General features: G+C 34.5%; 4 protein-coding genes across 9 annotated transcripts; 2 read left to right on the forward strand and 2 right to left on the reverse strand.

Annotated features, from left to right (window-relative positions):
* Positions 1-71: 71 nt before the first annotated feature.
* On the forward strand, positions 72-4422 carry LOC143353633 (uncharacterized). 4 transcript variants are annotated; one of them, XM_076787099.1, is made up of 11 exons: positions 72-497; positions 595-719; positions 824-1012; positions 1093-1332; positions 1401-1640; positions 1831-1926; positions 1997-2265; positions 2339-2437; positions 2521-2785; positions 2851-3095; positions 3171-4422. In XM_076787099.1, exons 3-11 carry the CDS (start codon positions 872-874, stop codon positions 3322-3324), a joined length of 1749 nt encoding a protein of 582 aa, XP_076643214.1. In that variant the 5' UTR covers positions 72-497; positions 595-719; positions 824-871; the 3' UTR covers positions 3325-4422. The 4 variants fall into 4 exon arrangements, with proteins under 4 accessions (XP_076643214.1, XP_076643213.1, XP_076643212.1 ...); XM_076787098.1 differs by lacking the exon at positions 595-719; XM_076787097.1 differs by lacking the exon at positions 595-719 and having other exon boundaries at positions 72-374.
* Positions 4423-5465: 1043 nt separating this feature from the next.
* Pp2a-29b (Protein phosphatase PP2A regulatory subunit A) lies at positions 5466-10316 on the reverse strand. The gene is made up of 11 exons (XM_076787096.1): positions 10153-10316; positions 9187-9303; positions 8638-8829; positions 7704-7923; positions 7463-7623; positions 7225-7380; positions 6861-7132; positions 6567-6761; positions 6252-6495; positions 5928-6171; positions 5466-5719 (listed from the first exon to the last, which is right to left on the reverse strand). Exons 2-11 carry the CDS (start codon positions 9268-9270, stop codon positions 5715-5717), a joined length of 1773 nt encoding a protein of 590 aa, XP_076643211.1. The 5' UTR covers positions 9271-9303; positions 10153-10316; the 3' UTR covers positions 5466-5714.
* A 2555-nt stretch (positions 10317-12871) lies between these two features.
* LOC143353635 (ornithine decarboxylase 1-like) lies at positions 12872-18770 on the forward strand. Of its 2 annotated transcripts, none has more exons than XM_076787105.1 (8): positions 12872-12893; positions 13351-13585; positions 14287-14363; positions 14636-14808; positions 16002-16299; positions 17336-17575; positions 18333-18541; positions 18628-18770. In XM_076787105.1, exons 2-8 carry the CDS (start codon positions 13402-13404, stop codon positions 18680-18682), a joined length of 1236 nt encoding a protein of 411 aa, XP_076643220.1. In that variant the 5' UTR covers positions 12872-12893; positions 13351-13401; the 3' UTR covers positions 18683-18770. The 2 variants fall into 2 exon arrangements, with proteins under 2 accessions (XP_076643220.1, XP_076643218.1); XM_076787103.1 differs by lacking the exon at positions 12872-12893 and adding an exon at positions 12911-13120.
* A 343-nt stretch (positions 18771-19113) lies between these two features.
* LOC143353634 (dipeptidase 1) lies at positions 19114-27461 on the reverse strand. 2 transcript variants are annotated; one of them, XM_076787102.1, is made up of 11 exons: positions 27340-27461; positions 24480-24630; positions 22534-22696; positions 21225-21508; positions 20776-20833; positions 20356-20532; positions 20189-20279; positions 19912-19987; positions 19687-19834; positions 19388-19503; positions 19114-19311 (listed from the first exon to the last, which is right to left on the reverse strand). In XM_076787102.1, exons 1-11 carry the CDS (start codon positions 27368-27370, stop codon positions 19269-19271), a joined length of 1338 nt encoding a protein of 445 aa, XP_076643217.1. In that variant the 5' UTR covers positions 27371-27461; the 3' UTR covers positions 19114-19268. The 2 variants fall into 2 exon arrangements, with proteins under 2 accessions (XP_076643217.1, XP_076643216.1); XM_076787101.1 differs by lacking the exon at positions 27340-27461 and adding an exon at positions 24703-24829.
* Between the last annotated feature and the right edge of the window lie 86 nt (positions 27462-27547).

The raw sequence follows: 27547 nt of genomic DNA on the forward strand, positions 1-27547 counted from the left end.
AAGTTGTTTAGAGGTAGGTAAAACATGAACCTGTTTTATCTACCGTTTCCGCTTTCGATCAAATCCATCTTAGAATAATATTATTAGTGGTAGATTTGATCAGTAAGACAGGAACGTCAATTCGCAACGTAGATAAAGTATACAGTTTATTTATGCATAGTTACCCTCTGCCAGTTTCCCCTTAAAATGATCTGAACTTTCCTAAAATACCCACCTTCGATGTCAGTATTTAGGAAAAACGAAGTGTTAGTGACAACTGACGGATCATCGAATTGTTGCGTAGGTGGCTGCAACTGCACTTGGACTGTCTCATTACATGTACTTGCAATAGCAAAGAATAAGTGCTAACGTCGAATTATACATATAATTTGACAGTGAGTGCAACAAACACCGAAAATATTCATTTAGTTAGTTTCTATCATCGATACGTGTCTCGTCGTACTGTATTCTATCTTGTGATTATTGTTTGTAAATATTACATATGAATTAATTTTTCGGTATGTAAAGATAACTTTTTCTTTCTTGTTTTTTGCGTGCTGTTGATCCAACATTAATTATGTACTTAATTTTGTCTTGCCTCTGCTGTTGTTTTAGAATTTTATTATTTTGAAAAATATGGTACTCAAAGATGTGTATCAGTAAACAATTCCATAATTTTGTGTTAAAAATGATAGCATAATGCTTGGTGTGTTTCGTTGGTTGTGATTAAACATGATATTGTAAGAATTTTTATAACAAATCTAATACTTATAGATTTGCTATGATTTTATTGATCATGTTTTTCATATATGCTAAATATTTTAGTATTTATTATACTTTATAGATTTTACTTGCGGCTGTATAAACACAGTCAGCTTTACATATAGCAATCATGGAACAAATGATTGCTTTGAGTACGCAAAATCCATTATCTTTATTGGTCAAATTTGGAATGATGGCTTGGAATGACACGTGTGGCAATGAAAACTGTTCTGGACATGGCGAATGTCATAATGGCACTTGTTTATGCGAGGTAATTATTTACGATAATAGTAAAAGAATTTTGATCGCACCAGATTTGTCTTTACATGAAAATTTAATATCCACTTATAGATTCAATTCGATGGACTGGAATGTCATGTTCCAAATTTAAGTTATTATGTTGCATTTGCAACTATATTTTTTATGCTGGCATTTATTTGTCTGATACAACTTATTATGTGTATCGTTGCTGAATGGCAAAAAATGAAAGCACCATCTTTTCTTAGAGCATGCAGGGTCACCACGCAAAAAGTTTTATATTTTATTGTTTTTTTGGCATCGCTAATTCGAGGAGCATATTTTACATCTCCTGTAAGTAAACTCTTGTAAATTATTTTTCATTCTTTATGTCTATTAGATCTAATATATTGTCATTACAGAATGCATTCAAAGAGGGATGGTCTAGGAGTTTATTGTCTGCATATTATCCACTTGTTCTAAGTGGTTCATCATTAATTGTTTGTTTCTGGGCCGAAGTATTTCATTTGAGAGATATGTCATGGGACAAGCCACAATTTCTTTCGAAATCATTTATGGGTTTTGTAGTATTTAATGTATTAACATATTCTTTGCTATTGGCGGAATTTATTACAGCTCAAATATATTCGCAAGAAGATCAGGTAAATTACATTCGAACATAGTTTAACACGTTCACGACGGGATGTACCACTGGTGGTACAAATACAACTGCCGAAGTACAGCCCCGTTGTGAACGTGTTAATGATCTACTACTAACATTTTCTTCCAGATAAAAATAATTAGATGTTATTATTAATATATTCAAATATGCATTTAATTCTACTTTTTCAGAGCTTCTACACACATATTTTTAATGGATGTTATGCAGTACTTTTGTTTATCGTTGTCATCTTTTTTTTAATTTATGGAGTAGAAGTTTTCTTTAAGGTCAGTTTAGAAAGTAATTGAAATATATTCCTCGATATGTTGTACACATTAAAACAATCTTTCCTTTTAGATCCGAGGTGGATTTCTATATGACTATCACGGAACTGGAGTTGCAAATAAACGTACAGTTCCTGATTTGAAAGTTAATCCTGAGGAACAAGTTACAGCAAAATTATTTGATCCGATTCCTAGTACATCGCAAGCATTGCAAGTGCAGGAACAGATAAATATTTCTCAATTGCATCAGTCTCGTGTTGGATTACTATCACAAGCTTTTATGCTTTTCATTATAGTTGGATTTTTGTGTAGCGAAACATTTAGTGAATTTTGGAAGACTAAGTATGTCTGAAAAGATGTATATATATTGTGCAGTATGTGGCTTCTAATTTTCATCAATTTGTTTTTATTACAGGGTTCCGTTGTACAGTAGGAATTGGCATGACGTTGTTTTCCGCGTTATTGAAGTTGGAGTAGTATTGTGGTTTCCATGCGTGTTATGGAATTGTTTCAGGTGCATTTCTTACAAATCAAATTTTTAATATATTCTTACTGGCATATTGTAATACCTGACACAATTATTTATTTCTATTTTAGTCCAGAACAGTTGTGGATATTAAATCCGAAGCGCATATTTAAAAGATTAGATCAATCTAAATATGTGAAGGAAATTGAATTACAAGACAAAAGTGGAGAACAAGATGCTGCACTGTTTTCTGACGGAACATCGATTAGTAGTAAAGATTGTTGGATTTGTTACGATAGCGATAGGCAGGATGCTGGCCCGCTAATACAACCTTGTCAATGTCGAGGTGATGTTAGTGCAGTTCACCATAACTGCTTACGTCGATGGCTAGTCGAGGTAAGACATTGGAATTCTGCCTATTTATTTTGTTTATAGTTTCTTCACATTTATGCATATTTCAGAGTTCTGTAAACGTTGATAGTTTGACATGCAAAGTATGTGGCGCGCAGTATAATGTTGAACACGCGAATAGATTAGATTGGCAAAATGGTATGACATCGCGACACTGTTTGCAAACCATTGCCATTGTTACAACAATGTGTGGGTCATCAGCTGCTGCCTGGACACTCATACAATTAGTCGAGGGTCCCATTATTAGAATGTTTGCAGCTGGTACAGCATTGTTGGTCATGTATGTTTGCATAAGGTAAGTTGAGTAAGATTGTTACCAAAAAATATTCAACATTGATTAAAATTAATTTATCAAGAAAATGATTTGCAGGTTTTTAAGTTTGAACACGGTGGTAGCATATCAACGTGCCAAAATTTCATCGTTGAACATTATTAGTTCCGATAATAGCGGAGCGGCACACGTTTCTACCATCAGTCATACAGTTTGTGTAGATTTGGCAAAGTCTGAAACAGCCACAATCTAATCAGTACTTGCCTACTTTCTTTTTACTGATAAGAGCAATTTACAAAAAAATTTAGAACAAAATCTTTGATGATTTAAACAAATGTAAATATCGTGTGAAAGTGTGTATATTATACGCAGAACATTTTTCTATGATCCTCAACATCACACATCCTCATCGCAGTAACTATTACTGGTAGTTACTCGACGAATTATGAAAAATATATTCTGCGATAATCTACTACTATTGTGAAAAGAAAAACGATTGCCAAATTTTCAAATTTTCATACATTTTTCAACTAGTCTGTTAACCAGTTACCGTAAACTTAAGAAATTTTAATTGTATTTGCTTTCTTAGTAGTGGACATTACATTTATGTTATCAACATATCTTATTAACGATAGTATGTTTATCGACATCAAATTTTATGCTGCTAAGAAACGGAACATTCTTGACTTAGATCAATATCAATAATGTGATAACTTTTGGGGGTGTAATTTCAGGGTCATACGAATTTAATATTGGACATTTAATAATAATGTTACTTTTTAAATTGTACAAAATTATTGAAATTATAGAAGAACGAGGTACTGAAACAAATATTTAAGGAGACAACCTTGTCGTGTAAACATCATTTAAATGAGACAATGTGTTTCTATAAAAGCATATGTATGACATTAAAAATACTGTCTATAAATTAGATATCTTGGAGTAATAAAAATTATAAAGATGAGAATAAATTCAAATTTACAGAAGGGAATGTTGCAAACATTCAAAATTTATAAATGTTACGTATAGTTTTGTATCGTTTCTGAAACTACTATATTCTAGGAAATATAGAATATTTTCATTTATATTAAATCGTAAACATGGAAACCACAGTGTTTACATGTATAATCGTTTATTTACGTATATAGGACGGATCATCTCGAATTATAAAATTACATTATACTGTATAGTCGTCTCAAATATGATAAAATGATTTTTATTTGTTGGTTGTAATTGTATGATTATATAAACTGTATACTTCATTTATGGTTGTAGATAAAACGTTGTGAATAGTGACACGTATTTAATAATCAATTCATTGATGCGCTACGCTTCATAGGTAATTAGTATAGATTGTTTCTGCGGTATACGAATTTTATATTTGAAAATACTCTTATATCATATGATATTTAGTTTTATAGATTGTATATAGTATAATTGAAAAGTGATGTAAGTATTTCCTCTTGTGGAAGGAAAATATGCTATGTAATATTGCAATTCTAACAAATATTTTCTGCTGCATTTTTTTTTTTGTAGAACTGCAATAGCATCTTGGCGATAACATTTGACTATTACAAATGCAAATGTAATGCTAACACTTATATGTTGATTCCATTAACGACTACTAAAAAGTGTATTTTTAGTTTACAAGATGTCAATGAGTAGGACTATTTTATAATAGAAATTACTAACAAAAGTAATACAAAAACTGCTTACTACAAGAAAGGTTAAAACGAAGAATTATACAACGCAATAAACAAATATCATTTTCATTGCAACTATATTTTTTTATTATGAACTTAGTTGATGCAACAAAATTTACATTCTAAAATGTAATTATTTTTGTGAAGTATTCTGCACAGGTCGCAAAATGTGTATTTATATTGTAACAAAAATTCACTTTTTAAAATTTGAAATCTCTGACTGGACAAATTGCTAGAATTATTTTCATTTCTATTCAATGCAAAAAATTTACAAATGTTGCTATTATAATTTAAGAAAATGAATTTGATTTTACATACGTGAAAATGTGTGTTAACATTAGCCGTATGCATGTATATGTAGAAAGGAAAGGAAATAGTAATAAGCTGTGATAATACGAATTGTATGATATCTAAGTAAATTGATTATTAAATAAATAAGTTCAAAGGAATACCGTGTTATTGATTATTATTAATTTATTATTGTTTACAAAGACAATACTTAATAATATTACGTATACATATCAAATTAAAATACTGATTAATAAAACAGTAATAAAAAATGAAAGTAAATTTTTTGACCAGTACATGTGGAAGAGCAGATTATAATGAGGCGTCTGATTTTTTTAGGAATGATTTCGAGGTACTATTTATTATATTATTTTTCGATAATTATTTAGGTACGTGTAAGAAATACATTTTACCAATTAAATTTATTATTTAATAAGTAATATAATTATAGATATACAGATATAACAGAACTTAAAATATCGCTTAATATGAACTACTAATTTGAAGTTTATATTTCTCGACATTAGATCTGCTCTGACTGTGCAATAATGTTACCTGTTGCCATGTGTAAGTGTAAATATTGCGGCAGGTTACTTCTTCAGGTCGAAGTTGGATACTGATGGATAAAATTTAAATGCAATTCTTTTCTTGCTCAACCTACGCTGAAACACAGTACGCATTGTATAACAAATATTCATCGAAAATATTTACCAAGATTAAAATTGTAGTCTTCTGTTCCAAAATAGAGTAAAAAGAGAAAACGATAAAAGAGATTAGATACACATATGTCGGATATTAGATACGTTCAGTTTTTCTCGTTTTAATAGTTGGGCTTACAGTTTACTTTTAGAATTAAATACTTCACCTGCGATGCCTGCAATTGCTTCTGAAGCAAAGTATTTCACATCGACGTCGCTGTCGGTATTGAGCTTATCAAGTACAGGTTTCACTTGAGCTTGCACAGCGCAAGGCTCAAGATAAGGTCCAATCTTTTGGAGAGTTTTAGCAACGTTAAATCGTACATTGGCAACATTATCGGTGGCCATTCCTAACACGGTTGGAAGCATTACCTTTGTTGTTATTTCTGGACCACACACTTCAGCCAATACCTGCAATCGTCAATTAAGTCAAAGATAAAAACAATGATCAAAATCCAAGCAATACATCATGGTTTAATATTGTTACTCACGTTGATACAAAACAGACAGGTCATTCTGTGAAGGTAATTTTGATCTCTCGACATTGCTAAAACTTTTGGTATTACTGTATTTTGTGCCCATTCTGGCCCGAATTTTTCCACCAATTTTTTCAAATTTAATGTAGCTGCTTCTCTGATAGCGTACACGTGATCTACCAGCCAAGTCATGCACAGAGAATTTAATTTCTCGTCGAAAAATTCAACACCGAGTTGTCCAGCTAATAATGGCATGTACCTAGATCATGTTTACATTTAATATTTTCAATAACCAGTCCAGAAATAAAGTTTACTATCAGACATACGTACTCTATAATGGCTAATCTCACTCGCCATTTCGAATCCTCAGCTAACTCTACAATAGCTGGCAAAAGCGACTGTGAAAGTTGTTGTATGCCAATAACTTCATTAACGCATTCTAAATTACTGATAATGTTGAGTCGTACTTCTGAACATTCATCTCTAAGTTGTGACAAGAATAAAGGTAGGAGATGTTCGATTGTACTGTAAATTTAGACATTTTTAATGTTATTGTCGTGTAATCAATAACTTACTTACTTACTTTACTTTACTTTTATATTCACATAAGAAATTTATACGTACTTGTGTTTCCCAAGTATTGGACTAAGGCCCATTATAACACTTGCTAAAGCTGATTTCACGTGTTGATTTGGATCTGATACAAGTTCTTTAACTATAGGTAATATATTTGTCATAATTATGGATTCTTGATTAAATTTATCAAGGTTCTGACAAAAGTCGCGAACTTTATCTGCTGCTGCAGCTCTTACTTCAGCTTCTATATCTTTTAAGAGTACATGAAATGCTGGTACAAGATCTATATTTGTAATTTCTGGACCAACAGCCTTTTGTAGCTAGAACATAATAAATAGAAATTAAGAATGATAAATAACTATGCAAGCTCCAATTGTCCACAAAAAGAGTAGATATGGAAAAGGGTATTTACATCGGTAAATTTATCTGCAACCATATAACGTACACGCCATGACTGATCAGTTGCACACTGTCGAAGTGTGGTCATAACTAATTGTTCTACATCTTCTCGTGGCAACAAAGCTGCAATGCTGACACAAGCTTCAACAGCTAGGAGACGTACTGAATCCTGTGGAGTTTAAATATTATGTGAGTTCTATGAATATACGACTATCACAATAATGAAAGGAATAATTTTTATGTTGCCTTACTTGTTCATCTTGTGCTAAAATGACAAACATGGGAATTAAATCTGCTTTCACATATTCAATTTCCATAACTTTCGCAAATTCTCCTAAGTTTGAAGCAGCAGATCGACGTGCCATTGGTGTGTCATCTTGGCACAATTTGCGAAAGTGACATCGTAAAGATGCTATGCGTGGATGAAAAACACAAATATATGAATTAATTTTGCATATTCCCATGTTCTAAAACTGAGATTATCTTTTTTACCTTTAACCGATGGACTAACTCGTGGATAACAGACACTGAATAGGCCACATGCCGAGGTTCTTGAGGTGAACCAATCGCCTCCTGCTAAACGATCTATCAAAGGAACAAACTGGTCCTCTAAGTCTTGTGGACTATGTTGAGCAGCAATTGTTCTCAAAGATTCCACTGCTTTGTCCCGAACTACTGTTTCTTCAACTGTGGCCAAGGTCTCTAATGGTTTCTAAATTAAAACAAATTTTGCATGAATGCCTATTTTTAATATCAAAATTTGCCTGTACTACCGAAAACCGGTCACATCCGATTTAGCTGAAATTTTGCAAATAGCTTCATTTTGCATAAAAACAATGTTTACGAGAAGGATTTTTGGCGACTCGAAATTTAAGGCCCAGAATTTTTCGAAGAATGTTTTTACCATTTTAGTGTCACTTCCTGTAATTTTGAAAACTTTTATGTTCCGATTTCACTGAGATTCTGAAAACAGATTCTTTTTAGATAAAAACAATATTTCGTAGAAGTTTTGGTTTGGGTTAGGTCTGGGTTTTTAAAAATTTTAGGACATAACTTTCGAGTCGCCAAAAATCCTTCTCGTAAACATAGTTTTTCTACAAAATGAGACAATCTTCAAAATTTCAACTCAATTGGATGTGACAAGTTTCTTGACGTTTTGCCCAAAATTTGATGTAATAGGTTTAACAGCAATGTCAAATCATCACCCTCTACGATACAAACCTTATTGCATCATAATAAAGAGATAAATTATTTTAGTACATATAATATAATCATGCGATTAAAAATGTTACTATTAATAAAATTATTGTGATCAATTAGAAATATAATTGAAACATTAATAGAAAGTATGCAATAGAATTTCAAAATTTTACCCTTAGGAATAGATTTATATGCAAGCCAATAAAATTATAAACAATATTATTACCAATAAGCAGTGAACATATTCTGGACCTCCTACAAGAGGTGTGAATTGTCCAAGTTGTTCTGCTAATGCTAGGAGAACTTCGTCTTCATCGTACATAGACTCTGTTAAAAATGGTATTAATTCACTACGTGTTCGTTCGACGCCCAAAGCAAGAGCAATCGTGGATAGCTTCTTTATCGAGTTCAGCCGTAACTGTAACACAAAAGATTCTATGGAAATATAAGTGTGGAATTAATTTAATTAGCATCTTCAATGCTTTTGCTCTATTCTAGTAGTATAATATATTTCTTTGGCCAGAAGTTTTGAACGCTTGGACACTGCAACGTGATAATTGTTGCAGGCTCGGACGGATAAAAACGTTAGGCGTGTTAATATGAAAAGCAGAATATTGGTAGTAAACTGACAGGAGACTAAACGTATATTTTGCTCGGTAGTACGCTACCGCTCCAGCCGCCTTGACACTGTATCTTCTCCAGTGGCTGTACGTGCTTTAGCAAGCCGATTATTTTGCAACCGTATAATATTGAGTTTTAGCACATTCCGAATTACCTGCACATCTTCGTTTTTTAGTTCGTCGATTAAAACAGCGATCGGATAAAGACTGTCGTCCGCGTGAGAGTCGCTCGCCGCCATTTTGCTGCCGATCACACCAGCGCTTGGAAACTCCTGTGCATCAAGTAATGTTCAAATTACTGCGCCATCTGATGGTTGTTACTTTTTCAGCGAACTAGCGGCATATGTAAAATTTATTTTCGTTTACGCGTATATTCTTGTAATTTACGAGCATGCCAAAATCTATGCTATACACAATAAATCGATAGAATTCACATTGTATTTTCAGAAATATCCACTCTTACGTATAAACAGGTATAAACTACAACGATTTGTGAACTTTATCATTTAGCTGTGTGGTTTGAGATATCTTTATTTAGAGAAATATATTTTTTATATGTTTCTTCTTGTTAAATAGCCGTAGTGTATTACTACTAACTAGCGTGTAGTACTGTTTACAGTTAAAATGGGGCAAGAAATAATATATTTTGTAAATTTAATTCCCTCCAAAAAATCAGAAAAATACATTACAAAAATTTGTATATTCTGAATTAAATGTATCATCACGATTATACTAGCCAACATTACTAACTTTGTACTATTAATTTCACTACAGTTCTTCACTCGATTTCCAGTTGGGTCTCGTTATTGTTAATTTGTAGCTTATTGTAAATAGAATTGCAAAACTTAACCACGATTTGTATTAGGCAAATAGAACGACGAAGAATACTTTTCAAACATAAATATCATGTTTGTCGGTAACGTTGAACGCAGCACTAGAATGATATTCTGAGAATTCAATTGACAGTTATGAAAAAACACATTACTCATCCGGTCTATTCTCTAATGGTTTGTGATAATGTGTGATTCGTAAGATACACGTCATATTGAATAAAGAGTTTCCTTCTAGCGATAACCTCGTTGTTTTCCGCAATTTTTTGAACAATTTATTCGTTTATTCACCTATTTTCGTTTCAAATGCAAACACAGTATCCTCTCGGCAAGAGTTCGGTACGTTTTAGACGTTAGTACATCCTTGCTATCTCTTCTGGTTTTTGATTCTTTTGCCTTGCCAAAGGGGAATGAAAAATAAAGTCCCAGCAGAATCCTCTCTGGTCCCAGTTACACGATGTAAACACGCTGTAGCGAGTTCAGTTCAGAGCGTCTAGATAGCAGCGCCATGTTCCAACGGCGTGTTATTTGCGAAATACCACTATGAATTGCCAAAATTCAGTCGGTTAAGCAGAATTTTAGTCTAAACAGAGACGAGGTATAAGGATAGACCAATCATCTTATGGGACTTCATGTCTCATGTTCTGAAATATCGACTGTTCAAAAAATCAGAGGTTTTGGTATGCCCTATCGAAGGCGTAGTTGCCAAATCACATCCGAGAATATTCGTCGCATAGTCGCCAATTTACTGTTACTGTCGTGTAATGCACAGTGCGTATTTCGGCTATTTTCTAAGTTACAGTCGCAATTCTGGAGAAGTAAACGAAACGAGCCATTACATGATTAATTCAACCTGAATTGCCATTCATACCTGAACCTCCCCTTCCCCTTTTCTTTTTTTTCATTTATTCTATATTTTCGACTAATTTTCTCATGCAGAATCATCCCCTCCACGTTTATACCATTTTGGGACACCCTATAAACATATGGAACAAAATAGTTTATGAAACTTTAAAGTCTCAGAAATTTATTACAGATGCCCCTGCATGAGAGCAACCACATTGCGCGGTCGCAAAGCAAATGGCCTATTACTTAGAGGTATAATTTTTTAAAATAAATTGTACCTATCGATTTATTGCGGTTATATTGAATCGCAAAAATATCTATTTTCTCTTCAATATTCAGGTTTAGATTACGTATGTTTTATTAATAAATTCAGTGTTAATGAATAAATGTCCTCATTCACTGAATTATTTAATAGATATTACGGTAATTTTGTTACTTAAATATTATCCAGATTTAATTATTACTGGGTAATAATTTAATAATTATTGGATAATTTTTTAATTGCTACACTTCGTATTTATAGGTAATTCTCTACTAATGAAATTTTTAGGATATGGTATATTTGATACAGATCTGCAAAACGTACTTTAATAAATAAAAAAGTTACATAATACAACTTTTAGTATTATCTCTGCAATTTCGACCAATTGAAATATTTTTCAAAAATTTTTTTGACGTTATGTAGCAAACCAATTGTTCTAACTTCTCAAAAACAAAAAAATCCAAATCGTATGGTGCAATATTATGAAAGTTATGCGATTTTTAAGAGCGTCCGAATATTAACTCCTTCGTATTCCTGGACGAGATATTTCGCGACCTGATACTTGTCCATTAACGCTTTTGACGATAAATCTCTCTACCTGGCACCAATATTTTGAAACTATGGACGAATATATTTCATAACTAATTCTATTCTTATGGCTGAAAGGAAGAAATAAATGCAATTTTTATCAATTTGTTGAAATTAATTTTATTTACTTCCTACATGATATAACTCAAAGCATGGTGTTACGCATCAAGCAACGTTACACTTCCGACGAAAATACCGTGTTTCCTTCCTTTCTCCGTTTTTTTGCATACGACGCAAGGTTTTGTTTGGTATTTTTTAGAGACGGAGCAAGCAGCGACGCAATCTCATACACACAGCAACACACAGGATTGCCAACATAAAACGTGGCGCGCGAATTAAATACACTCTAACAGATTCATCCCCCGTTTATTCCTACCAAAGAAATTATCTCTTCCCGAGCTTTGGTAAGGAATTGAACTAGGAGTTGGAACGCTACGAACGCTACGAACGCTAAGAACGCTACGAACCCTCATTAGGTTAAGAACATTTTAACATTTGTACGGACTTAAACCTTTATAACCTTTGCCTAGAACTTGGCATTGAACTTGTACGTTCTCAGTTGTTTTATTAAATTTATTGTTACGCACTTTTAGAACGTTTTTTCATACAAACCAGCGCCGTTAGTTAATGTTCGAAGCACTTCAAAACCGTTAATTGGCTAGTTAATTGCCGTTAATTGGAGTCTCCGTACATGCTTATTACTACTTTTATCTAAGCCTTTAAGTTTGTTATACATAATATCGGTTTCGGCTTTTAAAATAATTACGAAGAACCGAAATTTCCAACTAATATCGGTTTCGATTACGGTTCTTCCGGTTTTTATACCAGTTCCAAACAATTATTTTTCCGCTCTTGTATATCGGTTTTATCTGTATGTAGATATTTCTGAAAGTAAGTTGTGTAGTGTATAGTTTATAACAACATTTCTAATTTCTATCTATTTATTATCCTAGTATATTTGTATTATTTATGGGTTGTAAAAAATATAAGATATCGTTCACTATTTTTAACCGTATTTAAGTATATAATTATCGGAACACATGCGAGCCCGAAGCATAATTGCTTAGCTTAGGGGCACTAATATCAACCAAGGTGAGTTACATAGAATATAAACTTTACGGCGTTTGGCTCATATTTCTACACTTCGATGGAAGAAAACAGTGAGGAAAGGAATATTGTTGAGTGCACACTGGAAAGATATCTGGTGTTTAGCCAGTAATACGATATTTTACTACGGTTCGTTGCGTCAGCTGATAAAACGGTGCAACATTGTATATATAATATCATTGTTTCTGCCATTCTTTGACGCTGATAGAAAATTTTTTTACTTGCAGAGGTAATTATCTCTTACTTCAATAAAACTTCAACGCGTGTTTATTGAATGTACTGCCATCAAGAGTCAGCAATTCGTATAATTTTTTCGCGAAACCGTTTAGTGCTGGTGTCATCTGTTTTATGATTACCAAGATTTTACGGTCAACATCACAAATTAACAATTTCAATTTATTTCAAGAAAACAAGTTCTCCAGCACATACATTCTTCTACCATTGTTATCCTCTCTGGTAAACACCATTTCGAACTGTTAATAGAAATGTATTATTTTCTCAAATTATTGGATAAATAGTACAGTATGCTGGTAAAAATAATAGCGTAGAGTGCGACAGTTCTTTAATCTCTGTTTAGAGTCGAAGCGTCTTATCGTAAAACAAACAATAATACGAGATCTAATCGTGGAATGTGATTTTTTATTATTTCGAAGTTTCGATCCAGATTAAATATTTGTCTTTTTTAGTGGAGCATAGTTTAGGAAGATCGCGATTGTACTCAGTTCAACGCAAGCGACATGTCTCGTTTGAGCGTAGATGACGTGGAATTATTTGAAGACACGCTGGACGACTTTGGCATAATAAGAACCATAATCAAGACCGGAAACGAAGAGGAATCTTTTTATATCGTGGACATTGCTGATGTGGTGCAGAAATATAAAGATTGGATTGCGAAAATACCACAGGTTACTCCATATTACGGTACATACATTCTTTTATTAACATCCGTAAAATATATACATTCATAAAAAATTCTAATCACTTAAGTTTTCAGTTTTTTAAAAGACATATTGTTTTATGCATTTATGACAATAATGAGTGTACGGGATATCAAACAGTAAAAATATAAGAAAAATTGAAGAATAGTGTTGTGTTCCTTTGTAGTTCATTTATTACCAATCGTTTAAGTCGTGACAGTATGTCAAATTTTTATTTATGCGAGAAATAAGTGGTAGAAGAAAAAATACAATGATTTTTAAAAATTGTCTTTTTTACAATATATGTTCTTTTAACACATTTCAAGTAAAATGTGAATTGAAGTTAAAAAATGTCAATTATATCATGGAAACCATGATGGATTAATCAGTTTCCCTACTTAACCCTTAAGTGCATAGGTAAACTAAATATTAGGAACATGAATGCATACATGGGGTCCATTGAGGACCCCACTTACCTAATTCCTTGCTAACTTTGATTACAACAACAATTTATTTCTGTAAACACATTAAACATAACCTAAATATTGACAGAAGCAAATAGTTGAACTCTCAGTTCACAAATGGCGCGGCTAAAAATCTTAACACAAAATCCAACACTGGGGTTCTTTGCAGACCCTACTCATGCATTTAAGGGTTAACCTTGCATAAATCTGAAAAAGCTTTGGATCTCTGATTCGATTTCAGCTATCAAATGCAATCCAGATCCTACAGTGATCAAGACATTGGCGAGCCTAAATGCCGGCTTCGATTGCGCTTCCGAGGTACAAAAGTTGTTATTGTTATCACTTTAACTCTTTGCATTCGAAGCTGTTTTAAATATTTTCGTTCTATATATATTTTTGTTCATTTAATGTTGATTATTAGCAATCTGAGTACAAGCCAACTTGGTAATGTAAAAATGGTTTTGACTTACTGTATTGCAATTTTTAATGGCGCCTCAGAGTTCCCATTCGAGTGCGAAGGGTTAATCTGACTATGTTCGAATCAATGGATCGTGGACGATCAGAATGTTCAATTTGACTGTTCAAAATAGCAAGAGATAAAGGATATCTTGGTGCACGGGATACCAGTGAATCGAATTATTTTTGCGAACCCAACGAAGTTACCCTCTCACATCAAATTCGCAAGAAAAGTCAACGTCGACAGACTGACCGTTGACAGCGAGGCTGAACTTGTGAAGATCAAAGCAATGTTCCCGGAAGCAAAGTGAGTTTTGTATATTTTGCGATTAATGTTTATATACAGTACTCTCTCCGAATAGTATCGTATGGCTGTAGGGTAGGAGAACATTTTTTCATGAAATGGGGTTCTCCTACCAATTGTTCTCGATATCTCCGTAACTGTCGTATCATCGATTCTGTTGAGCGATAGTTTTAGTAAAGGTGCTAACAATCTTTGCAGCGTGCCAAATGTAGGGGAGGATAGCGGTTGAAAAAGAAAGATGGACTGAGGTTCGACTCCCTCGACTCTGCTTTCCTTTCCTTTACATTCATCGATCTCTTTCACGCCTCTTTAATCGCTCATTACATAATTAATTATGATCGTAACTGTATCGTGTTCGGTTTAATTTCAATTAGAAAAACGAGACGAATGCGATAGTACAAGTTTGATTCATGAAAAACCAAAAATAAGGAAGTATAATTTTTTATTTAAAGGTCTAAACTCGCGCCAGTCTTTCATCTTTTTCGAACGCTTCGACTCTCTGCCTCTCTTTCTTTTCCATTCGCCTTCCTCTTCCACGCTTGAAACTTTAATCGTTTATTACACGAGTAATTATATCGTGTTTGGTGACCTTTTAATTAGAAAAACGAGAAGAATACGATGGTAAAAGTTTCATAAAAAAAAAACAATTAAGAATTAGAAAAGTTGCAATGTTCGCTTGCATTAATGCGAGTTTCACCGACACTCGACTCCTCGCTGGCTAGGTCGTCGAGCGCGTTTACCGCTTGACTGGTTCCAAGGAGAATCCCGCCACTGGTGGCCATTTTGGACAGTTACGGTATATACTTTTACGACAGTTACAGAGACAATACTGTATTAGGAGAGTTGCTTTTGAAATACGAACGCGAACATGCTATCTTAGTAGTGGGGGGACCGTTCGGATGCGATGAAGAAAAAGGCAAAACTATTCAGAAGCGACCTATTCCGGGAGAGTAGGATACTGTAGTAATTCTAAGCATTACTTGCAAGTTTTTTCTTTCAACGAAGAGACTAAATGATGAGACCAAATCAACCTCCATGCATTGGGTGTACTTCAAGGAATTAGAAACAGCTAGACCGCGAAATAAAATCTTTTCATCGTAGATATTGATTTTTGCAATGCACTGATGTTTTTAAAAGAAAGTGGGCGATCATTCCCTGGCTTAATCTATTAGTTAAGGTATCCTTTGTATTGACAGAATAGTGATTCGGATTCAATGCGACGCTGAGAACTCGGAAGTGTGTCTTGGAACAAAATTCGGTTGTAACCCGGACGATGAAGCTATCCACTTAATCCACCTGACAAAGAATCTTGGTTTAACTTTACACGGACTTAGCTTTCACGTGGGAAGTCCCTGCGGAGAAGTAGACGCCTATGGCAGAGGCATCGCGACCTGCAAACGATTGATCGCGGTTGCAAACTCGATCGGCGTAAATATCAAGTTAATTGATATCGGGGGAGGATTTCCTGGCGTGTCTGGATTCCAACTCGACAGTGTGAGATTGTTTATTCTTTTTTTTACTCTTGTTATTATTTCATCTTTCAATTCCGGCTTCGTTCTCATCCCTGAGTTAAGACATTTGTGTCAAACATATAAATACACGTTATTTATGAATTCTCCAGCTGAGAGTGCAACGTTAATCGATCTTTATATCAACTGCAAGAATTTAGTACAATCAGGTCACCACGAATATCATCAATGAATGCTTTAATTCAGTGAATTTATACTAATTGACAATCTTATCGAGTAATTATTTACATTTTTCAATTTTTAAAAGATGATCTGTTCGTGGGATAAGGATTCCTATTATTGTATTTCATTCGTGTAATAATTCATTCGAATAATTTCTAATGCTGTAACCTTTAAAAATTTGGAACTTTTCCTCTTTTATGAAGAGTCACGTTTTTCTTTGAGGAACTGTCAATTGTTAGTACGTCAATGTATCTGTTATTTGACTATTCGTGATGAACCGTTGTTAAAGGTCGCCAGGTACAGAAATCATTTACGATGCATCACCATTTTTTTCTATAAACCTAAAAGAAGGTTCTTCCTTTAGGTTTGCAATATTGAAATGGTGTAAGTGATGTCGTGAATAAATAACTTCTTGCACTTATAAAGAGGCAAACAAGAAAAACTCGCAACGACTTCCATGTACAGTGTTTACTCGATATATGTCCACAACACGGGTCTAACCAGGGATATATATCGGATAGAAGATACTATTCTTTGATACGCTGCCGAACGTAGAAAAGGACAGCGAAGCTTCTTGGCCCTTCACGGGGTATACCCCTCGGCAGTGGGGATAGTTCTGGGACTTTTATCGGCTAGATATTTGGGACATATATCGAGTAAAGACTGTATTTGCTATTTTAATGAATTTTCGCAACTCAATAAATAGTAAACATATTTCCAGTGGGAATAATAAATAAAACATGGAAAGGAAGTATAAAAATATGCAAACGTTGGAATAAAATAAATTCATATTTCTGAAAATTATTAAGTTTACAGTTGTTTCATCTTTTCGTATTTAGTTTGCCACTGTGATCAACGAAGCCATTAAGGATCTCGACCCAGGTATTGAGATCATCAGTGAGCCAGGACGATATTTCGTGACGTCATCATTTACTTTAGCATCGTACTTGCATTCAAAGAAGCTCACCTTTTGCAAAGGGAAAGAGATAAGAATGTACCACGTGACCTGCGGTGTTTACACTTCATTTATAGAAGAGCTCCTGAAGTTGAAAGCGAGAATTCCGATTCCTTTGGAAAAGGTACTGGTATTATGTTTTATTTATCCCACTGTTTTCATGATTTTACCTAGCAGCAGGTACTTTACAGTCTTTAAACATCGAAGACAAATAATTCGTAAGTTACGTAACAAATATATTTTGCATCACAATGACCTGAAGAGATATTTAGGTGGTGTTACTTAAAAGGACCACCCTGTATGTATACTTATAGACCCAGTGCAGATAATTTTCCTTCGAGAAAAGATAAAGGAACGCGTGACGTCACAAGTTCCAACGATGTATAAGCTGTGCTCATCAACACACAGACCATAAGGAGTTGGTTCACGGAAAGAATGGACAGGATAATTTCAAAGAATTTGGCATTTTATCATGAAATAATCAATATATAAAGTATGTTTGAGGTACAAATGTTTATTCTATATGTTTTATTAAGGTATTACAATGAAGGTCTGCCGTGTCAGTCATTTTGGAATTATCTTGTGACGTCATATGTTCCCGTTATCTTTTCGTAACTGGATTCTCGGCTTTCCTACACACTTACTATACCTATGCCGGGTCTATAGTATATGTATGTGGTCTACGAGTCCCACATATCCCCGTCTCCCCTTACCCCAGGGGCGGCGGGAAATCCATAACCTGGATTAGTACCTTGTGAAAAAAAGGCACAGCACAGTCATTCAGAAGCTTATTGGGGGTTTTATTATAGGCTTCGGATAACTAAGGTGTTTTTATACGGATGAATGACGCGTCCTATGTAAAATATCTATTATCATTTTAGCCAGATAACGATGAAACATTTCTTTCGACTCTTTGGGGACCAACATGCGATTCATTGGACTGTATATTACAAAACGTGATGCTACCCGAAGTGGAAATCGGCAGTTGGTTGATTTGGCGAGACATGGGGGCGTACAGCATTTCACTCTGTTCTCCCTTTAATGGTTTCAAGCCACCCAAGGTGTACCCATTTGTGAGGAAAAGTCAATGGTTGGTTCTGAATACAATCTCGAAAATATTATCTCTTCTAGAATGGGACAGCTTTGAGCAGTTATTAATTATTCATTGAATTTCAGGAATGATATTGACGCATACATAAAGTCAATACAGAATTCGGGAAAAGTCGATTGATTAGCGATGGATGCTAGCATAATCTTGTATCCTCTTAAATATATAACACAATTTTGTATAATTTATATCTTAGAGATTTTGGTATATTAAGTCATCTGGATTTATCTATGAAATACATATGTAATTCGACTTATTTTTCGACCAATCGAATTAAATTATTAGATCTGCCGATGTTTCTTTTATGCAAAGGTAACGCAGGAATATTAAAAAATAAATAAATACGTCGTAAAAAAATCTATCTTACGAAACTAAATGGTTTGGAATGCAATTTACGGAGTAAGAAACATTGAGAAATTCTAGTAGCTTCTAATTAAATGAACGGCAGACGTTTTTAGAAAAATCTGTTCACGTTTATGGATACTGTCATAGCAAATATTTGGTTTCGGTGTATTTCTTGTGTAATTAGGTTTACAAAGACCACATTAAACGAGCGATCTCATAACATACCAAATATTCGGTGTTTTATTAATAAAGTTCGGGTCTCGTTTAAATGTAATATATGCATACATGAGTTACAATAAAAAACGTGTCGTTAGCGAAACCTTGCACGACGTTATACTGTTTAAATCAATTCCAAACAGTCTAATCATTCTAAGTTATCACTCGACGAAACATTAAGTCCTCTCCATCTGTATAAAACAATGTGAATAAATAAATAAAAGTGGATGCATCACAAAATATTTAACAATACAAAAGAGTACTCACTCTATCGCAGTGTTACACGCGCCTGGTTTCAAGCCCAAACTCAGCTGTGCATTGAACAAATCTACTCCATCTATGATATCGTCTCTGGGTGGTGTTGACTTTAATGAATCTCTCACCTGTAATATGTAATACACGTTGCATAATATTTTTACTTTAGATTGTCTAAAGCTGATAGGGAAGCAGTTTTTATCGTAATAAGGGGACATGCTAAAAATTAGATTAATCGACTTCATTTTCTTCATGAGATGTTCTCCAATAATCAAATTATAGTGATAAGTAAATAAGTAATTTCTATTTACCGCTTCCACAGCCTTAAATACGCGGATCAAATTTCTTCCCGCGAGTTTTTCAAGGTCCTCTCTTGTCCATCGAGGATTCGCGTCACTTACATAGAGGCGGTCGAATAAATCTTTGTATTTCGAAACGTCCTCCAAGCCTTCGGGCATTCTGAAATATTTTTACTAACTTTACTCTTTCCTACTTTGAACATTACGCTAGTTTCCTATGACTGATGAAATACTCACGAACTTACGCCGTCATAGTCAGCGCCAATGCCAACGTGATCGGGCCCGATGAGATCACGGATATAGTTAATGTGGTCTGTAAAAAGAAATAAAATATTAAACAGTGGACTTTAAAATGTGTACATTTTTAAATCTGCAAATATTTCAATTTTGGAAGTTTCGAATTTTTAAATATTTCAATTTTCGAATATTTAACTTTTTAAACTGAATTTTCAAGTTTTCAAATTTTTTAATTTCGCACAAAGACCCACAATATGACTACAATAGTTGAACATACCAATCACGTCTTGTATCGTTGCGTTTTTCGACGAGTTGCAATTCACGAAGCCGGAGTAAAAGTTTACCATTACGATGCCATTGTTCTCTTTCTGAAAATATATTAAAGATTCTTTGTTTCGTGTGATTTGCGACATACATTTTATTGAAATTAAGAAGGGGACTTACCACTGTTTTAAGCACGTCGTCAGGAACATTACGATAATTAGCGCACACGCTGAAGGCTGATGAATGGGAGAATATTATGGGAGCTTTTGTAACTGCAAGCACTCTTCTCATAACATTATGGGATACGTGTGCCAAATCGACTAGCATTCCGAGTCGATTCATTTCGAGGACAACAGCCTACGTTGAATTATAAAACATTTAAATCTTCAGAGTAAACTATTTATTGCGGCAGATAAAGGTATTTCTTTACACAAATTAAAGTAGTTCTAGTGAAAATCATTAAAGAACAAATAAAATTGTATTTTAAGATGGTTTTAAGAAAGAAATAACCTTTAACGATGGTAAATAGTGTTAACTATTTTTTACTGAAAGGCAACTAAAAAATATGATTATTTCGAAATAAGACAATTTTCAACTTACTTCTCCAAAGCTCGTAAGATTGTGGACAGAACCATTTTCAACCGGCGATGCGTCGGCCCTTATAAAATATGATAAAATCATTATTTAACTTCAATATTAATCTTCATATTAAGCATTCACAAACATTTGCTACCAACGTTCACTCCCCTTACAATAGACAATAATGAACGAAAGTTACAAATGAACAACCTATGAATCCTATTTCTAAATCAAAGATGAAAGCTTAATTAGTAGAAAGAAGTCAATGCACGAAAGTAACAGTTAAATAGACGCGAGGGATAAAAGTGAATGAAATATTATACACTTATTATACACAAGTTGCAAGTTTATTACTTCGAAAAAGATGTCGGGAATCACACACAAAGTTAAGTTACTTGATCTTGAAGATCGATCTTCTTAGGGTTAAAATTCGATTATAATTTCGATGATTTAACGATCATTCGACCTACCATGGCGTGTTGCACGCATGTGTCAACGTAAGATAACGCACACCGAGCTCGTAATAGAGCCGAAGAACTGCTAAACTGGAGTCAATGGAGTGACCACCTTCGACGCCGATCATGGAGGCGATTTTTCCATTTTTCCAGGCTTCCTCGATGTTTTTCGCTTCGGTCACGAATTGCAGGTCATTCGGGTATCGGTCGACCAATCTCTTGATAACATCGATCTGCCGTAGCGTCAATTGCACCGCGTCTTTGTAGTGCGAGTTGCACGAAACGTACGCTGCCCAGAACTAAAATTAATATGCGTTACAATCATTGCTACAGGTATCGAAACATGAACAGTAAAACAATCGAACCTGTCAATCGGTTAATATTGATCACATTGTGCCGGTGATTATGAAAGTGGTGTAAGTCAAAATTACAAATACATCTTTCTGCTTACTATGTATTACGTTGATTGATTTTTCTAATGATTACATAGTGTAGTGAAAATGTATATATTCTATACAGTGTTTCCTCGATATATGTCCACAACACGGGTCTACTCAGGGACACATATCGGCTAGAGGATACTATTCTTTGATACGTAGTGTGGCCTCGATCGCTGAGGAGTGTAAACATAATACGGGTCGGGTATATATCGGTGTGAGATCACTACTAATCCAATAACAAAACTTCTTTATTTGTTATTATTTTGTTATGGGATTTTCACCAACTTATTTGTAGCATTTTTCTGATTAAAGTGACACATAATTTGAACTGTATTTAGTGGTTTAAATGACACTATGTAGTGCGCCTTCGGCCGCGTGATCCGTGTTTACATGCTCTGTCCTTTTCTACGTTCGGCGCGGTCGACGCGGTCACAAGAAAGTAGTAGCCCTACACAATCTAGGTCACGGCAATTCAAAATTAATATAAGTATACTGCGGATTATATGCTTTTATGAGAGAGATGAACTGCTGTAATTAGAAACAGTAGAAAGATGAAACAACTGAAAAAGAATTGAACCTTCTAAAATTATTAAAGAAAACCATTCCGAACTCGTGTCCGTTTCTTGCAATTGATGCACATCATTTTTATCTTCATTATATCTCACGCAATATAGTTTAATGTCCATCAAACTTTAACTTTTTTTCGCGCTTTGATACTCAACAATGGCATTTGCATTTCAGCTACTCGTTTTTGTCACGAATGCAAAAAAAAAAAACAAACAAACAGAAATAGAAAGTTTGTCCACGTTTCTGGACTTTCAACAATTGAACCAATGTTCCGAATACACACAGCTTGGATTATACATATCGCATTTCTTACTCACTTGTCCGCCCACTTTTCCGGCTCTCAATCGGGGAAGATCCGTGAAACACGATTTACAGACTTGGCTTCCCCAGTTACTATCGTTAGTGAGATCATTCTCGAATTTGAAGTCCGTTAGCCTGTTGTTTAGTTTTCCGTACAAATTGTAAGGTAAATCATTGTGTCTGCAATAGAACGATGAAAACGGCGAAATAATGATCTGCTGTTTAATCGTACAGTGAGATCTCGTTGATTGTTTGGAATTAATCTTCTAATTAGACATTTCAACTTATCGAGATATTTTAGTAAAAGGGGATTAACAAACGAAAATTCGAAATGCAGCAGCTTTGTACGAAGGTTAATACAGTGTTTACTCTATATATGTCTCAAACGCCTAGTCTATAAAAGTCCCAGAACTATTCCCACTGCCGCGGGGTATACCCCGTGAGGGGCCGTGAACTGAGGCCTCTAGAGATTCTTTGTCCTTTTCTACGTTCGGCGTGGATCAAAGAATAGTATCTCCTGGCCGATATATGTTCCTGGCTTGACCTGTATTTTGGTCATATATCGAGTAAACACTGTAATATTACTATTACAACGGTGTAAAGAAGGAAAAATTCAACTTGTAATGTGAATTATCTATTGTATAAATATATAACCCTAATTATAAGACAGATGTACGTATTAATTAAAAATGTCCGACTAGTGGAATCACAGTTTCAGTTGCAGAGGTTTGGATATTCTAGTCTCGCCGGAAAAATAATGTATCTGGATATGTGAAATATAGTAATTGTTGTCTTATAGAGTTACAGAGACTCGAGTTATCATGGTTCGACTGTAGTATTGTACTTAACAATCCATAAAATTCTTTGTGCGAAACAAGAATTAGAGAACATTAATTCTCGACGATTGCTAATTATGGCATTATCTAAAATTCCTGATATAATTACGAGACATCAGGCACTTTTAGCTATAAACGTAATTAAATTCTTTCACGATATAATCTTTCGATCCAGATGATCGATACATCACAATATGTATTTCAATTACTATGGTTTATCGTCCAAATACAACAAACCCATTAATTTGTCGAGCGATAGCGGGAGCTGATATTATTATGATAAGAACACAAACGGACTGGAACAAAGGCGAGATAATGTTGAGAATATCAAATAAAAAGTATTAATTGTGGAAAGTGTCTGTACTTTTCACGTCTTATCAAACCATCACATTTTCACTGTCGTTTCTGGTAGTATAACAAAGTTTCTGCTATATTACCAATTTACAATTGCAATTTTGCAATTTCATTGCACAAATCTTGATACAATTTTCGGTTTATCTTTAATTTGCTCTTTATTACAAAAAATGTTACGATCAGTAGATTAAGTAGTTACCATCGTTGTCTATGACACTTTGCCAACATTCTGGTAGCATGAGTATGACTTTTTTTATAAACAGTGGCCGATTTTACGCCGAAAACGCTATGAAAATACCCTCAACCTGCTGTTAAAAAACAACTGAAGGTGTACTCTCCCCGATGGTATTATACATAAGTACCATTTGTTCAATACAATCCCACTGTTACAGGAATAACACAATCTGTTAGAAACGTATCAAGACTGTTGCAATGACCCACTAGTGTCGAAAACTGTCAATTGGTTAATAGTTGGTAATAATTGGTAATAATTGGTAATAATTGACAGTTTTCGACACGCCTAAGCTCTTAACCGGCACTCTAACCTTAAGCGTGATCTTAGAATGTGTCTATGCATCGACCAACATTAACATTGTCGTATAAAACTGCCATTTCTATCCATTATCTAAATCGCTGATGTATGTACGGCGAAAACATGTGTGATCAATTCGTCGGTGTAGATCACGGCGGTAAACGGTTTAAACAGAATTTAAGGGGCGTTAACTACTCCCCCGTGGGAATTTCGAATTTTTATCAATACAACGCGAACTTACCCGTCGATAATCGGCACCGAATCAAGGACGTCGCTCCCTTTGAAAGCTCTAAGGCTGAGCCCTACAGAAAGGCCGACAACGAAAAGTAGCAATGAGATTAGCGCAGCGTTCACGCGCACCATCCTTGTAGCGGAAAGCTTAGTTATGATCTCTGAAAAAGATTCGGTGACGCTTGTGTCACAACTAATGACAATGTTCGCCGGACGATGGTTTTATACGATACCTGAGGAACGACCGGCGCAAAATCGATCTCTTATCACTTGACGCCTCATTAGTGACAAGTAATCGCGGGAGAGCTTGATTCCTACTCGTTAGATTGGTGATCATTTTTTCGACATAGCATACGAGCTCGTGTCAAACACTTAAGTTACCGGAATTAGTTAATAAGCTCTTTAATGTTATATCTAAAGAAAGCTGAACGCAATAGCTTCTGAAGACTTAAGATTATTGAATTATATGACTCTAAATCAGTGGTTCTCAAACTTTTTGTTTGGTGGCACACTGAAATTATTCAACAAAATTCACGACACCCCTATTATTAGTATTTTTTTTTTTGCTTTTTACAGTTAGTAAAGATACGAAGGATGAGATGTATTTGGCTTTTTACATATAAACAATACAAAATTTCGCGGCACCCAGTTTGAGAACCACTGCCCCGGATGACTTGACGGTTTACAAATCAAATTGTTAGTGGTATTAAACAATTTATCAAGAAGTTCTCGAGTGCTAATCTATGATGATAAGTAAACACATAGAGAGTATACACGTATTAATATTATCCCATTTTAGAGTTAAATTTTTTCTCTTCTGAACTTGTCTCGAATTTTTTGATCTATTTGAAAGTATTTCACGTTTCAAATGAAAAGCTATGTTGTGTCAGATGGAGTAAAACGAACGTGTTCGAAATATTTGTTTAATCTGTAATAATGGACATCCGCACTTCCCAACGTAAGTGGCAAAAACACCCGAAGACGTGGGTTAAGATTAAGGTGTGGGTATTGCAATAATTTCTCGCCGAGATATGCCAAGTTGAATGAAAAATAGAAATTATGCAAATTTTAAGCATATTTTTAGAAAGACCTGGAATATCGAAATGTTAATTAAATTGGAAAAGCAGAAGAAGTGCCTTCAAGAGAAAGAAATGCTCTTTCTATTGCTTTTTTGCACACGATTCTACGATGATTTTTTTTCGCTTTCTAGAGCTAATTAATGTTAAAAAGACCATTTTTGCTTCAATGTTGCACAACTCGAACAACAAAAAATTGCACTATGTTCGACAACCAGGTTTCTTGCACAGGAAACCAGGTGCTTTCGAATGGCGGTAACGCGATTTATCAAAAAAATTTATCTCTCCCCAGTGATGTCTGGAAGTTGAACAAATTTTTTTGCAACTGTCAAAGTCTTCTTTATAACGCTATAACTGTGTTATAAAGCAACGTAGCTGAAAATTTGGAAAAGCATTTGAAAGCAGAGACATCAAGCTTCCAAATGATTTTTAATGATATCGATACAACAATTTTTGCCGGAATTATAATCACTTGAAATTGACACAACTTCTCCGGTGCGTAGGGGATCCTTTAATTTTTTTGAGGAGTGTAGTAAATTTCAAGAAAACCATGCACAGTTACTCACTAAACTACAAATCCACTTGGATATACTGTCTCGATGGACACCCGTAACTAACTGCCTCCGAATGGTAATGCTCGCACATCGAGAGACTCCATACAAAACAAAATAATCGAAAACCTTCACTCCGTGTCCGTGTCCGTGTCCGACATTCTGCTGCCGTGTAATATTGAGTCAGACTTGCGGTCACTTTCCTCGGTTACGATCGAAATAAAATTTGATTTGTCCGTTACGAGTATTGACACAGTACAACAAATATAATAAGCATACAAAAAGTAATGTAGAAAATAATTGACGACAACAAAATTTTAATCCTTTTCGTTCCTCAGTGGTACACATGATAGTGACATCCTTACTAAACAACATTTTTCATTTAAAAGCAGTGTCCGTACTTTCAGATGTCCTTTCGGAATAGACAATGCATAAATATTGCTAAAAGTACAATTACGTAATTTCTTAACAAGAAACAAAGAGTAAGCTGCACAATATTCTTTTAGACTATTATTAGAATATTATTAAGAGGTCTCCCTAGTTTGATGGCTTGCAAGAATCATTGTTGCTTTCAAATCTTGTCACGATCCTTTTTTGAATTTTTTGGCTTCAACAATCATGTTCGCCAACAATATAAATTCGTCAAACGTTCTTACTACATTTGCTGTAAATGCGGTGAACATTATTATTATTGCTTGTCAAAATTCGGGTACATTATTCGAGCGTTAGCTTATGGACGAGCCAAGTTGGAACTTTTAATTAGACTGCGGATTTTATGTATTTATAACAAGATTGAGTAGCTATAATTGAAGCAGCGAAAAGATTAAAATAATTTGAAGCCTGTCGATGTGTTACTTCCAACTCTCTAAGATCATTAAAGAAAGAAAGAAATTCCCGAGTGACTTTTGTTTCTTACAATTGATGCAGACGATTTTTATTTCGTATAACAATCCGCAGCCTAATTACTCAACAGCTTTCTTTTGAGAAATTCCCAAAGATTGCCTTATAATCAGAGCGACAAATTAGAGAGTTTCCTTAGATAAATAGACTATTCGATGGTTTATGTTTTTGCATGTAGGTATCTGATACATAGAATTTGTTTGATTCGCACCAAGGCGTAACTACAGATGAAACGCGGGGACCTTAAAGCATATCGGAGCTCAATAGCGAGATAACAGAGAACTTCCTGCTTGTTGCACAGTTAATATTATGTAGCACAGTATAATAGATGTTGAACGTTTACCCTTTGACCATGTCCAAATTGATGTACTCATATCGACCACGAAACCTTCTTTCGGCGACAACTTTCACGCTCGTTCTCCAAAGATCAACTCATTCGTTTATGCCTTTCAACGTGTGTCTCCTATGTACCTATGTGTGTCTCCTTCTCCTCACGCCGACGGCATTTTTCGTGCTGATGTTTCTTACTTGATGAGATAACAAGAATACCG

The sequence above is a fragment of the Halictus rubicundus genome, chromosome 4 (assembly GCF_050948215.1).
Source record: "Halictus rubicundus isolate RS-2024b chromosome 4, iyHalRubi1_principal, whole genome shotgun sequence".
Lineage (NCBI taxonomy): Eukaryota > Metazoa > Arthropoda > Insecta > Hymenoptera > Halictidae > Halictus > Halictus rubicundus.